Source organism: Oncorhynchus kisutch, linkage group LG2, assembly GCF_002021735.2.
Source record: "Oncorhynchus kisutch isolate 150728-3 linkage group LG2, Okis_V2, whole genome shotgun sequence".
Lineage (NCBI taxonomy): Eukaryota > Metazoa > Chordata > Actinopteri > Salmoniformes > Salmonidae > Oncorhynchus > Oncorhynchus kisutch.
In genome coordinates, this window is record NC_034175.2 from 63488712 (window position 1) to 63500867 (window position 12156).

The window sequence follows — 12156 nt, forward strand, 5'->3', positions numbered from 1 at the left end:
TAATAAAAAGGCATTTTCCATTGAACTTCTATTGTCTTCCAAGAGTGGCTGAATATCTCTCACACTTCCAGTATGTGCTTTCTTTCATACACCTTGGTTGGACTGTGATAGCGACTGACCTTTGTTCTCTTTATCACCAGACACACACAATACCAGAGAGGGTAGACAGGCAGGCAGACAGACAGGCAGTCTGTCTGTTACAGAGTCCCTGTGGTGTAGGGTTTCGAGATGTGTATTCACGGACCAAATGATCTGTGTTAGTGCAGTGGTCTGTACATGAAACCCCTAGGTTGTTACAGGTTCTTTAATTTCCTTGATCGCCATCACTAGGTTCTGTATGATCACCCATTGTGTTTGTAATTGGCCCATATGGAGAGAGCATCTAAATGCCACCGGCCAAGTATTAAGTCTGAAAGGGTTCTGTGGAAAGTGTACTGGGCGTCAGGTAGCCTAGTGGTAGAGCATTGGGCCAGTAACCAAAAGGTCGCTGGTTTGAGAAATCAGTTTGTGTGTCTTTTAACAAGCCACGTAACCCTAATTTGCTCCAGGGGCGCTGTACTACTATGGCTGACCCTGTAAAACAGCACATAGAGGAGTACAATGGGCAGGAAATGACCATAGCAACCATTATATGAGCAGCCGTTATGAACAGGACATCGTTTGAGAATGTTTTATACTCAGTGATCAATTGCAATGATAGAGCATTATACCAGTCTGTGTGGAAGCATCGGATTAAAAGAGCACTTTAGCAAGACGAAGGACTATTGTTATTGCATTCAACCTTACACTGACATATTGTCAGAAACCTCAAGATTTTATGTAACATTGTTGCCTAGCATGCGTGGGAATCTTTATTGCAGTGAATGTTTGAAGGTGAACACTTTCCCACTATTTGAAAATCCTAGCAGAAGTCCCTATTATAAACAATGACACTGTTTCATTGGACTATCTGTGATGACTTTAACATAAAAAGCATCATTGTTTAACAGGGAAGATAGAAAAGCTGTTGCTTGTCCATAGTGGAGCTGTATGTACGCAGAAAAATTCATGGTTTGGTGGTAGATAATATATCTGGGTCAACTCTTACTCAGAGAGTACAGAGGGACAATGTCTGACACTCAGTCAGTCGGGCTATATCGCCCTCTGGTGGTGAGAAGTGCTATTGTGACAGTCAGTATTTCACACTCATGCACTCGCTTCAGTGGACTTCAATGAACCTAACGAGCACAAAAAATTCACATTAATTCGATTATGCGTCTATGAACCTGCCATCACTAACGCATGTATTGCTGCATACTAATGTTGTAAAAGACTATTGTAGCTGGAAACTGCTGATTTTTATGGAATATCTACATAGAATAAATCAAATCAAATAAATAAAAAATGGGCGTACAGAAGCCCATTATCAGCAACCATCACTCCTGTGTTCCAATGACACGTTGTGTTAGCTTATCCAAGTTTATCATTTTAAAAGGCTAATTGATCATTAGAAAACCCTTTTGCAATTATGTTAGCACAGATGAAAACTGTTATCCTGATTAAAGAAGCAATACAACTGGCCTGTGGAATGTTGTCCCACTTCTCTTGAATGGCTTTGTGAAGTTGCTGGATATTCGCGGGAACTTGAACACGCTGTCGTAAACGTCAATCCAGAGCATCCTGAACGTGCTCAATGAGTGACATGTCTGGTGAGTATGCAGGCCATGGAAGAACTGGGACATTTTCAGCTTCCAGGAAATGTGTACAGATCCTTGCAACATGGGACTGTGCATTATCATGCTGAAACATGAGGTCATGACGGCGGTTGAATGGCACCACAATGGGCCTCAGGATCTCATCACGGTATATCTGTGCATTCAAATTGCCATCGATAAAATGCTATTGTGTTCATTCGTATCTTATATCTGCCCATACCATAATCTCACCGCCACCGTGGGGCACTCTGTTCACAACATAGCCATCCGCAAACTGCTTGCCAGCACAATGCCATACACGTGATCTGCGGCTGTGAGGCTGGTTGGACAACCTGTCAAATTCTCTTAAACGACATTAGAAGCAGCTTATGGAAGAGAAATGAACATTCAATTCTCTGGCAACAGCTTTGGTGGACATTCATGCAGTCAGCATGCCAATTGCACTGTCCCTCAAAACTTCAGACATCTGTGGCATTGTGTTGTGTGACAAAACTGCACATTATATAGTGGCCTTGTATTTTACCCAGCACAAGGTGCACCTGTGTATTGATCAGCTTCTTGATTTGCTACTCTTGTCAGGTGGATTGATTATTTTGGCAAAGGCTCACTAACAGGGATATAAACACATTTGTGAACAAAATCTGAGAGAAATATTCTGTACGGATGGAACATTTCTGGGGTCTTTTATTTCAGCTTATGAAATGTGGGACCAACACTTTACATGTTGCATTGATATTTCTGTTCAGTGTATATACTGTATATTTAGTCCAGAAAGGAACAGTGTCTATATGGGTAGTTGTATGGTACAGTATATTATTATTAATTGTATTATTATTATTATTATGGTGTGATTTCAGTGCCAACAGAAATTGTATGTTGTGGTGGCTTGTAGGTGAACTGTATCCTGGAGGCGTTTGGTCATGCCAGTACTCCTGTAAATGACAACTCCAGTCGCTTCATCAAACTCCTCAGCCTGCAGTACTGTGACAAGAGAAGGACACTACTCAGAGGTACACATACACACAACTGCAGCTTTACCCAGGGGGCAGTGCTATAACTAACAAAGGGGTTTACGAACTACACCACTCAGTGTTTACTCAGATGGATAATATCCTGGCAGTATTGAAAGGAAGTTTGATGTATGGCCAGCAGGGGGGAGTATAACTCTATGAATAAGCCTGTCGACGTTTAATGTCTGTCATCCCCTTTGAACCACATTGAGGTAGATATATTTACTCATACGTAATGGCTGTGTATGAAAGCTGCATTTTAATTAAGGTCACTCAAGTTTTTTGTTTGAATAATTTGGTCTGTGGTCTGTGTTTAAGAATCTTGAGTACACATTGGATAATTCTCGTAGCGTAGGTTTGTATACAGTATATCACAAAAGTGAGTACACCTCTCACATTTTTGTAAATATTTGAGTGTATCTTTTCATGTGACAACCCTGAAGAAATGACACTTTGCTACAATGTAAAGTAGTGAGTGTACAGCTTGTATAACAGTGTAAATTTGTCCCCTCAAAATAACTCAACACACAGCCATTAATGTCTAAACCGCTGGCAACAAAAGTAAGTACACCCCTAAGTGTCAATATTTTGTGTGGCCACCATCATTTTCCAGCACTGCCTTAACCCTCTTGGGCATGGAGTTCACCAGAGCTTCACAGGTTGCCACTGGAGTCCTCTTCCACTCCTCCATGACGACATCACGGAGCTGGTGGATGTTAGAGACCTTGCACTCCTCCACCTTCCGTTTGAGGATGCCCCACAGATGCTCAATAGGGTTTAGGTCTGGAGACATGCTTGGCCAGTCCATCACCCTCAGCCTCTTTAGCAAGGCAGTGGTCGTCTTGGAGGTGTGTTTGGGGTCTTTATGTTGGAATACTGCCCGGCGGCCCAGTCTCCGAAGGGAGAGGATCATGCTCTGCATTAATTGTTCCCTCAATGAACTGTAGCTCCCCAGTGCCGGCAGCACTCATGCAGCCCCAGACTATGACACTCCCACCACCATGCTTGACTGTAGGCAAGACACACTTGTCTTTGTACTCCTCACCTGGTTGCCGCCACACACGCTTGACACCATCTGAACCAAATACGTTTATCTTGGTCTCATCAGGACATGGTTCCAGTAATCCATGTCCTTAGTCTGCTTGTCTTCAGCAAACTGTTTGTGGGCTTTCTTGTGCATCATCTTTAGAAGAGGCTTCCTTCTTGTGCATCATCTTTAGAAGAGGCTTCCTTCTGGGACGACAGTCATGCAGACCAATTTGATGCAGTGTACGGCGTATGGTCTGAGCACTGACAGGCTGACCCCCCACCCCTTCAACCTCTGCAGCAATGCTGGCAGCACTCATACGTCTATTTCCCAAAGACAACCTCTGGATATGACGCTGAGCACGTGCACTCAACTTCTTTGGTCGACCATGGTGAGGCCTGTTCTGAGTGGAACCTGTCCAGTTAAACCGCTGTATGGTCTTGGCCACCGTGCTGCAGCTCAGTTTCAGGGTCTTGGCAATCTTCTTATAGCCCAGGCCATCTTTATGTAGGGCAACAATTATTTTTTCAGCTCCTCAGAGAGTTCTTTGCCATGAGGTGCCATGTTGAACTTCCAGTGACCAGTCAGTATGTGAGTGTGAGAGTGATGACACCAAATTTAACACACCTGCTGCCCATTCACACCTGAGACCTTGTAATACTAACGAGTCACATGACACCGGGGAGGGAAAATGGCTAATTGGGCCCAATTTGGACATTTTCACTTAGGGGTGTACTCACTTTTGTTGCCAGCGGTTTAGACATTAATGGCTGTGTGTTGAGTTATTTTGAGAGGACAGCAAATGTACACTGTTATACAAGCTGTGCAGTCACTACTAGCAAAGTGTCATTTCTTCAGTGTTGTCACATGAAAAGATATACTCAAATATTTACAAAAATGTGAGGGGTGTACTCATGTTTGTGATATACTGTAGGTCTTTATATACATTAGGTGAGTGTGTGCCTAATGCTGGTTACGTGTGTGTGTGTGTGTGTGTGTGTGTGTGTGTGTGTGTGTGTGTGTGTGTGTGTGTGTGTGTGTTTTTAGCGAGGATATACACATACATGCTAGAGAAGTCACGGGTGGTCCACCTGCCTAGTCAGCAACACAACTTCAACATCTTCTACCTGATGGCTGAAGGCTTGTCGCCTGAGGAGAAGTGTGCCCTGTACCTCAACAACGTCCTAACTCACAGGTCCGTACCCCAACAACGTCCTAGCTCACAGGTCTGTACCTCAACAACGTCCTAGCTCACAGGGTCCGTACCCCAACAACGTCCTGTCTCACAGGTCTGTACCTCAACAACGTCCTAGCTCACAGGTCTGTACCTCAACAACGTTCTAGCTCACAGGTCCGTACCCCAACAACATCCTAGCTCACAGGTCCGTACCTCAACAACGTCCTAGCTCACAGGTCCGTACCCCAACAACGTCCTGTCTCACAGGTCTGTACCTCAACAACGTCCTAGCTCACAGGTCTGTACCTCAACAACGTTCTAGCTCACAGGTCCGTACCCCAACAACGTCCTAGCTCACAGGTCCGTACCCCAACAACGTCCTAGCTCACAGGTCCGTACCCCAACAACGTCCTAGCTCACAGGTGTGTACCTCAACAACTTCCTAGCTCACAGGTCCGTACCCCAACAACGTCCTAGCTCACAGGTCTGTACCTCAACAACGTCCTGGCTCACAGATCCGTACCCCAACAACGTCCTAGCTCACAGGTCCGTACCCCAACAACGTCCTAGCTCACAGGTCTGTACCTCAACAACTTCCTAGCTCACAGGTCCGTACCCCAACAACGTCCTAGCTCACAGGTCTGTACCTCAACAACGTCCTAGCTCACAGGTAATAAGGCCAGGCAGATTACAGTAATATAGGAAGATATCTAGATAAACACATCAACACCAGCCCTTCCTCTAGTTAACAGGTGACTGAGGGGGGGGCTCCCATATCTCTGGGTTTCCACTGATAGTCCAGCCACAAAGTCAAAATGGGCTATATATTTTCAAAAATAATAATTTAAACAAAAAATGTGCTTTTTGGTCTTAATTTAAAGTTAGGGTAAGGCATAAGGTTAGAAGTGTGGTTAAGGTTATGGTTAAGGTTGGGTTTCAAATCACATTTTAAAGAAGACTGTAGAAATAGGAGGTGGATTATGACTTTGTAGCTGTGGTAAGTAGTGTGGTAATGCAGTGGTAATGCAGATTGCAGAAATGAGTGTCTATATTACACACGCACACTCATGATTTAGATCCCCATGGGAGATACTACGTTCTACAAGCATGAGAGCGAGAGTTATCGAACATGAATAAGGTCAAAGTGTGTGTGTGTGTGTGTGCGTGTGTGTGTGTGTGTGTGTGTGTGTGTGGTGTGTGTGTGAGAGAGAGAGACACGCACTCATGCGTACATTCAGGCGTGTGTAGTGCGTGTCAGTATTGCATAACCCCCTGGAAAGTCAGTCTAATATCCAGTGACCTGGATGGGCTGTTCTGGAGCCTGGTAAACACGCTACAGCCCCTGACTCAATGCTGAAAGTGCGTGATCAAAAGCCCTCCAACACGAGCCCATTTGGGGACCCTCCTTTCTCCCCCTCCCCACCCCCCAAGACATACCCCCAAGACATCCCACCAGAGGTCTCTTCACAGTCCCCAAGTCCAGAACAGACTTTTGTATTGTAGATATGTGGTAGTAGAGTAGTGGCCTGAGGGCAAATTTAACATGTTGTGAAAAGTGTTATGAAATTAATAGTCACGTAATATTTAGAATTGTATATAACTGGCTTTATGTTGCTGGAGCCGAGGAAGAGTAGCTTCTGATTTGGGAGAAACTAACAGAGATCCTTAATAAAGACAAATACAAAATACCCTTCCTTTCTCTGGAGGAGATTTGCTCTGACTGGTTAAAAGTCACTGCTTGAGAACACTGGCTAAACAACCATGCTTTATTAAATACATGCTCTAAAATGATGTGTATGTTTTGTTTTTGTTTGGATTGGATTGGCTGCAGATTCAAGTTCTCCGGACCTTCTCCCAGACAGCTGAAGGTCCGAACCTTCTCCCAGACAGCTGAAGGTTCGAACCTCTCTCCCAGACAGCTGAAGGTTCGAACCTCTCTCCCAGACAGCTGAAGGTCCGAACCTTCTCCCAGACAGCTGAAGGTTCGAACCTCTCTCCCAGACAGCTGAAGGTACGAACCTTCTCCCAGACAGCTGAAGGTCCGAACCTCTCTCCCAGACAGCTGAAGGTCCGAACCTTCTCCCAGACAGCTGAATGTCCGAACCTCTCTCCCAGACAGCTGAAGGTTCGAACCTCTCTCCCAGACAGCTGAGGGTCCGGACCTTCTCCCAGACAGCTGAAGGTCCGGATCTCTCTCCCAGACAGCTGAGGGTCCGGACCTTCTCCCAGACAGCTGAAGGTCCGAACCTCTCTCCCAGACAGCTGAAGGTCTGAAGCTTCTACACATGTGCAGGATTCTGTACTTCACACACAGTCGCTGCTCTACTCGTTTGGCTGCTCAGCCGGAAAATATTGCTTGTTTAATAACATGAATAACGTTAAACGAGATGACATAATGATAGTATTCTACATAACAGAACCAAATATAACAGCATAATATAATGTTACTGTAAGACAACAAAAAATAAACAATTCTTATGAGATTTTAGCATGATTCTGCAAATGGTCACATATAATGAATCCAGTTTTTCCGGTGAAACATCCATGCAGCATCTGCATGCCGCCCATTTGAGTTATCGACAGTGGTGTTTTGAAGGATGGACAGTGTGCAAATTGTAGAGCAGATGGTGTGAACAAACTGTAGCATACCTGTGTTTTGTTTCAATCAAAACACATACATTACCAAAGTATGTGGACACCTGCTCGTCAAACATCTCATTGCAAAATCATGGGCATTAATATGGAGTTGGTCCCCCCTTTGATGCTATAACAGCCTCCACTCTTCTGGGAAGGATTTCCACTAGATGATGGAACATTGTTGCGAGGACCTGCTTCCATTCAGCCCCAATAGCATTAGTGAGGTTGTGCACTGATGTTGGGTGGTTGGGATTGGCTCACAGTCAGTATTCAAATTCATCCCAAAGGCGTTTGATGGGGTTGAGGTCAGGGCTCTGACAAACGGTTTCTGTGTGGACCTCGCTTTGTGCACAGGGGGATTGTCATGCTGAAACAGGAAAGGGCAGAATTGTCTAGAATGTCATTGTATGCTGTAGCATTAAGATTTCCCTTCATTGGAACTAAGGGGTCTAGCCCGAACAATGAAAAACAGCCCCAGACCATTATTCCTCCTCCACCAAACTTTACAGTTGGCACTATTCATTCGGGCAGGTAGTGTTCTCCTGGCATCCGCCAAACCCAGATTTGTCTGTTGGACTGCCAGATGGTGAAGCGTGATTCATCACTCCTGAGAACACTACTCCACTGTTTCCACTGTTTCCACTGCTCCAGAGTCCAATAGTGGTGAACTTTACACCACTCCAGCCGATGCTTGGCATTGCTCATGGTGATCTTAGGCTTCATGAAGCTCCCGACGAACAGTTATTGTGCTGACGTTGCTTCCGGAGGCAGTTTGGAACTCGGTAGTGAGTGTTGCAAACGAGGACAGGCCATTTTTAAGCGCTAAGAGCTTCAGCACTCGACGGTCCCGTTCTGTGAGCTTGTGTGGCCTACCACTTTGTGGCTGAGCCATTGTTGCTCCTAGACGTTTCCACTTCACAAAATCAGCACTTACAGTTGACCAGGGCAGCTATAGGGACATAAATTTGACAAACTGACTTGTTGGAAAGGTGTCATCCTATGATGGTGCCATGTTGAAAGTCACTGAGTCCTTCCTTAAGGTAATTCTACTGCCAATGTTTGTCTATGAAGATTGCATAGCTGTTTGCTCAATTTTGTACACCTGTCAGCAACAGGTTTGACTGAAATAGCTGAATCCACTCATTTGAAGGGGTATCCACATACTTTTGTATAGTGTATTTTGCCTAGTGGCACATATTTGCCGCGTGAGCAAAAAATGAGACCATTGATGCAATCAGCCTAAAATCTTATTAGAAATCAGGTTTTTTGTCTTTTTGTCTTTTTTATTTTTTTTCGTCTTACACTAACATTATACTATGCTATTATATTCCTTCTATAATTATAGCATTATGTGATCTTGCACACATTGGTTCAGCTTTGATCTAACTTTATTAAACGAGCACCATTCATCAGAGCAGCCTTTTCTCTGTAGAGCAGAGACTGTGTGTGAAGTACAGAATCCTGCACATGTGTAGAAGCTTCAGACCTTCAGCTGTCTGGCAGAGAGGTTCAACCTTCAGCTGTCAGGGAGAGAGCTTCGGACCTTCAGCTGTCTGGCAGAGAGGTTCAACCTTCAGCTGTCTGGCAGAGAGCTTCGGACCTTCAGCTGTCTGGCAGAGAGGTTCAGGACCATCAGCTGTCTGGCAGAGAGATTCGAACCTTCAGCTGTCTGGCAGAGAGGTTCAAACCTTCAGCTGTCTGGCAGAGAGGTTCGGAACTTCAGCTGTCTGGCAGAGAGGTTCAAACCTTCAGCTGTCTGGCAGAGAGGTTCAAACCTTCAGCTGTCTGGCAGAGAGGTTCACACCTTCAGCTGTCTGGCAGAGAGGTTCGGACCTTCAGCTGTCTGGCAGAGAGGTTCACACCTTCAGCTGTCTGGCAGAGAGGTTCACACCTTCAGCTGTCTGGCAGAGAGGTCCAGAGAACTTCAATCTGCAGCCACTGCCTTTTTTGTATCAGGTCCATAATATGTCTGTAGTCCCTCATCGATACAGTGCAGTATGTTTATAATGTGCGAACTCTCTCCTCTCTCTCTCTATGTGTGTAGTTATCTGAGTGTTTTCTCTCTACGGTAGTTTAGAATGTCTTTAGTGTAGAGCATGATAAGTGGATCTGTCTAGTGTCTGTCTCCCTAGATTCCTGACTGCTGGTTTTCTCTGTGCTGTAGTTTATCATCTGTAGTATATGTTGACTGTCTCTCTGTGTGTCTGTCTCTCTGTGTGTCTGTCTCTCTGTGTGTCTGTCTCTCTCTAGGTACCTGACTGCAGGTGTTCCAGCAGTAGATTCCCCTCCTGTGGCCACTGCCTCAACTCAGAGTAGAGACCGTCTCACTGCAATCAAACAGGCCCTCAGAGCACTGGGCTTCAATAAACTGGTATGATTACACTGTGTGCGTGTGTGCGTGTGTGCGTGTGTGTGTGTGTGTGTGTGTGTGTGTGTGTGTGTGTGTGTGTGTGTGTGTGTGTGTGTGTGTGTGTGTGTGTGTGTGTGTGTGTGTGTGTGCGTGCGTATCTGCATGTGTAATTTGCCACACACATGGTATGTGTGTATATCTGTGGGTCAGTGGGTGCACATACCTTATAAGCAGGCTTGCATGTGACGGTCACACATGGTCCTGCATGTTAGTATACTATACTGTATGTACAGACTGTACTGTCCCTTGTCTGGTATGAGGACAGTCTGAGTGTGTTCTCAGCACATTATAACCATCTATTTATAGACTCCAGTCAGCATCTGTCAGCAGTGAGTGACACCATCTCACCTTTTAATCCCACCCATAGCCAGCAGCTTATACTGTAGGATGGTGGCAGGGGGCAAGGGTACTTCCTGGGGGAGAGATAGACAGGGAGATTGACATGTGGAGAGAGGGGGGGGGGGTAGAGGCGGGGGATGATAGCGAGAGTGAGACAGAGAGGGGGTTAGAGAGAGAAAGAGAGAGACTATCCATGGGTGTCTCTAAACTCTTGTTGGGGGACGACTGACAGCCCAGACCCAAAGGTCAATCCTCATTAAGAGCCTCTATCGGTAATGTCTTCTCCTCCCCTACTGCAGGACTCTATACAATGTAGAGAGGGGGAGAGAAATGAGAGACATAGGCTCTTAATGAGGATTGACCTTTGGGGATGTGCTGTCTGGGACTCTGGGCTGTCTCAACAAGGTATGAGTGTCAGACAGTGACTAATAACTGGGTTTATCACACTGAAATCAGCTCCTGTTAACACAACACACACACAGAGGGAGGGAGGGAGGTATAGACAGAGAGGTATGGAGAGAGGGAGAGAGAGAGATAGAAGGAGGGAGGGACACAAACAACAAGTGTGTATGGCCATACTAGAGACAAATATTTCCCTCAGATTACACTGACCCATAAAGAATTTGAAAACAAATCCAATTTTGATCAACTCCCATATCTATTTGGTGAAATTCCACAGTGCCATCACAGCAGCACGATGTGTGACCTGTTGCCACAAGAAAAGATCAACCAGTGAAGAACAAACACCATTGTAAATAAAACCTATCTGTATGTTTGTTTTCCCTTTTGTACTTTAACTATTGTACTTAACTACTTTTGTAAGTGTAATGTTTACTGTTAATTTTGTATTGTATATTTCACTTTTGTTTAGAGAGAGAGAGAGAGAGAGAGGTTGGGGAAGGAAGGGAGAGAGACAGAGGGAGGAAGGATGAAGAAGAGATTGGAGGAGAAAGGTTAGGTAAGGAGAAAGGTTAAGTAAGGAGAAAGGTTAGGTAAGGTGAAAGGTTAGGTAAGGTGAAAGGTTAGGTAAGGTGAAAGGTTAGGTAAGGAGAAAGGTTAGGTAAGGTGAAAGGTTAGGTAAGGAGAAAGGTTAGGTAAGGTGAAAGGTTAAGTAAGGAGAAAGGTTAGGTAAGGAGAAAGGTTAGGTAAGGAGAAAGGTTAGGTAAGGTGAAAGGTTAAGTAAGGAGAAAGGTTAGGTAAGGAGAAAGGTTAGGTAAGGAGAAAGGTTAGGTAAGGAGAAAGGTTAAGTAAGGAGAAAGGTTAGGTAAGGAGAAAGGTTAGGTAAGGAGAAAGGTTAGGTAAGGTGAAAGGTTAAGTAAGGAGAAAGGTTAGGTAAGGAGAAAGGTTAGGTAAGGAGAAAGGTTAGGTAAGGAGAAAGGTTAGGTAAGGTGAAAGGTTAGGTAAGGTGAAAGGTTTTGTAAGGAGAAAGGTTAAGTAAAGAGAAAGGTTAGGTAAGGAGAAAGGTTAGGTAAGGAGAAAGGTTAGGTAAGGTGAAAGGTTAGGTAAGGAGAAAGGTTAGGTAAGGAGAAAGGTTAGGTAAGGTGAAAGGTTAGGTAAGGAGAAAGGTTAGGTAAGGAGAAAGGTTAGGTAAGGAGAAAGGTTAGGTAAGGTGAAAGGTTAGGTAAGGAGAAAGGTTAGGTAAGGTGAAAGGTTAGGTAAGGAGAAATGTTAGGTAAGGTGAAAGGTTAGGTAAGGAGATTAGAGGGAGAGTGTGGCCGGGTGGCTCTCTGTCTGTCTGGCTGGCTGGCTGGCTGGCTGTCTGTCTGGCTGGCTATCTTTCTCTCTCCTCAATTCAAGGGATTTATTGGCAAAGGAAACATATGTTAACATTGCCAAAGCAAGTGAACTAGATAATAAACAAA

General features: G+C 44.9%; 1 protein-coding gene across 1 annotated transcript in view; it reads left to right on the forward strand.

Moving 5' to 3' along the window:
• LOC109904903 (unconventional myosin-XVI-like) overlaps positions 1 to 12156 on the forward strand; it is a 139413-nt gene that overhangs the window by 23158 nt on the left and 104099 nt on the right. Inside the window, 3 exon segments of the mRNA XM_031799765.1 lie at positions 2587 to 2704; positions 4779 to 4926; positions 9796 to 9916. Of these exon segments, the coding sequence (XP_031655625.1) occupies positions 2587 to 2704; positions 4779 to 4926; positions 9796 to 9916 (387 nt within the window).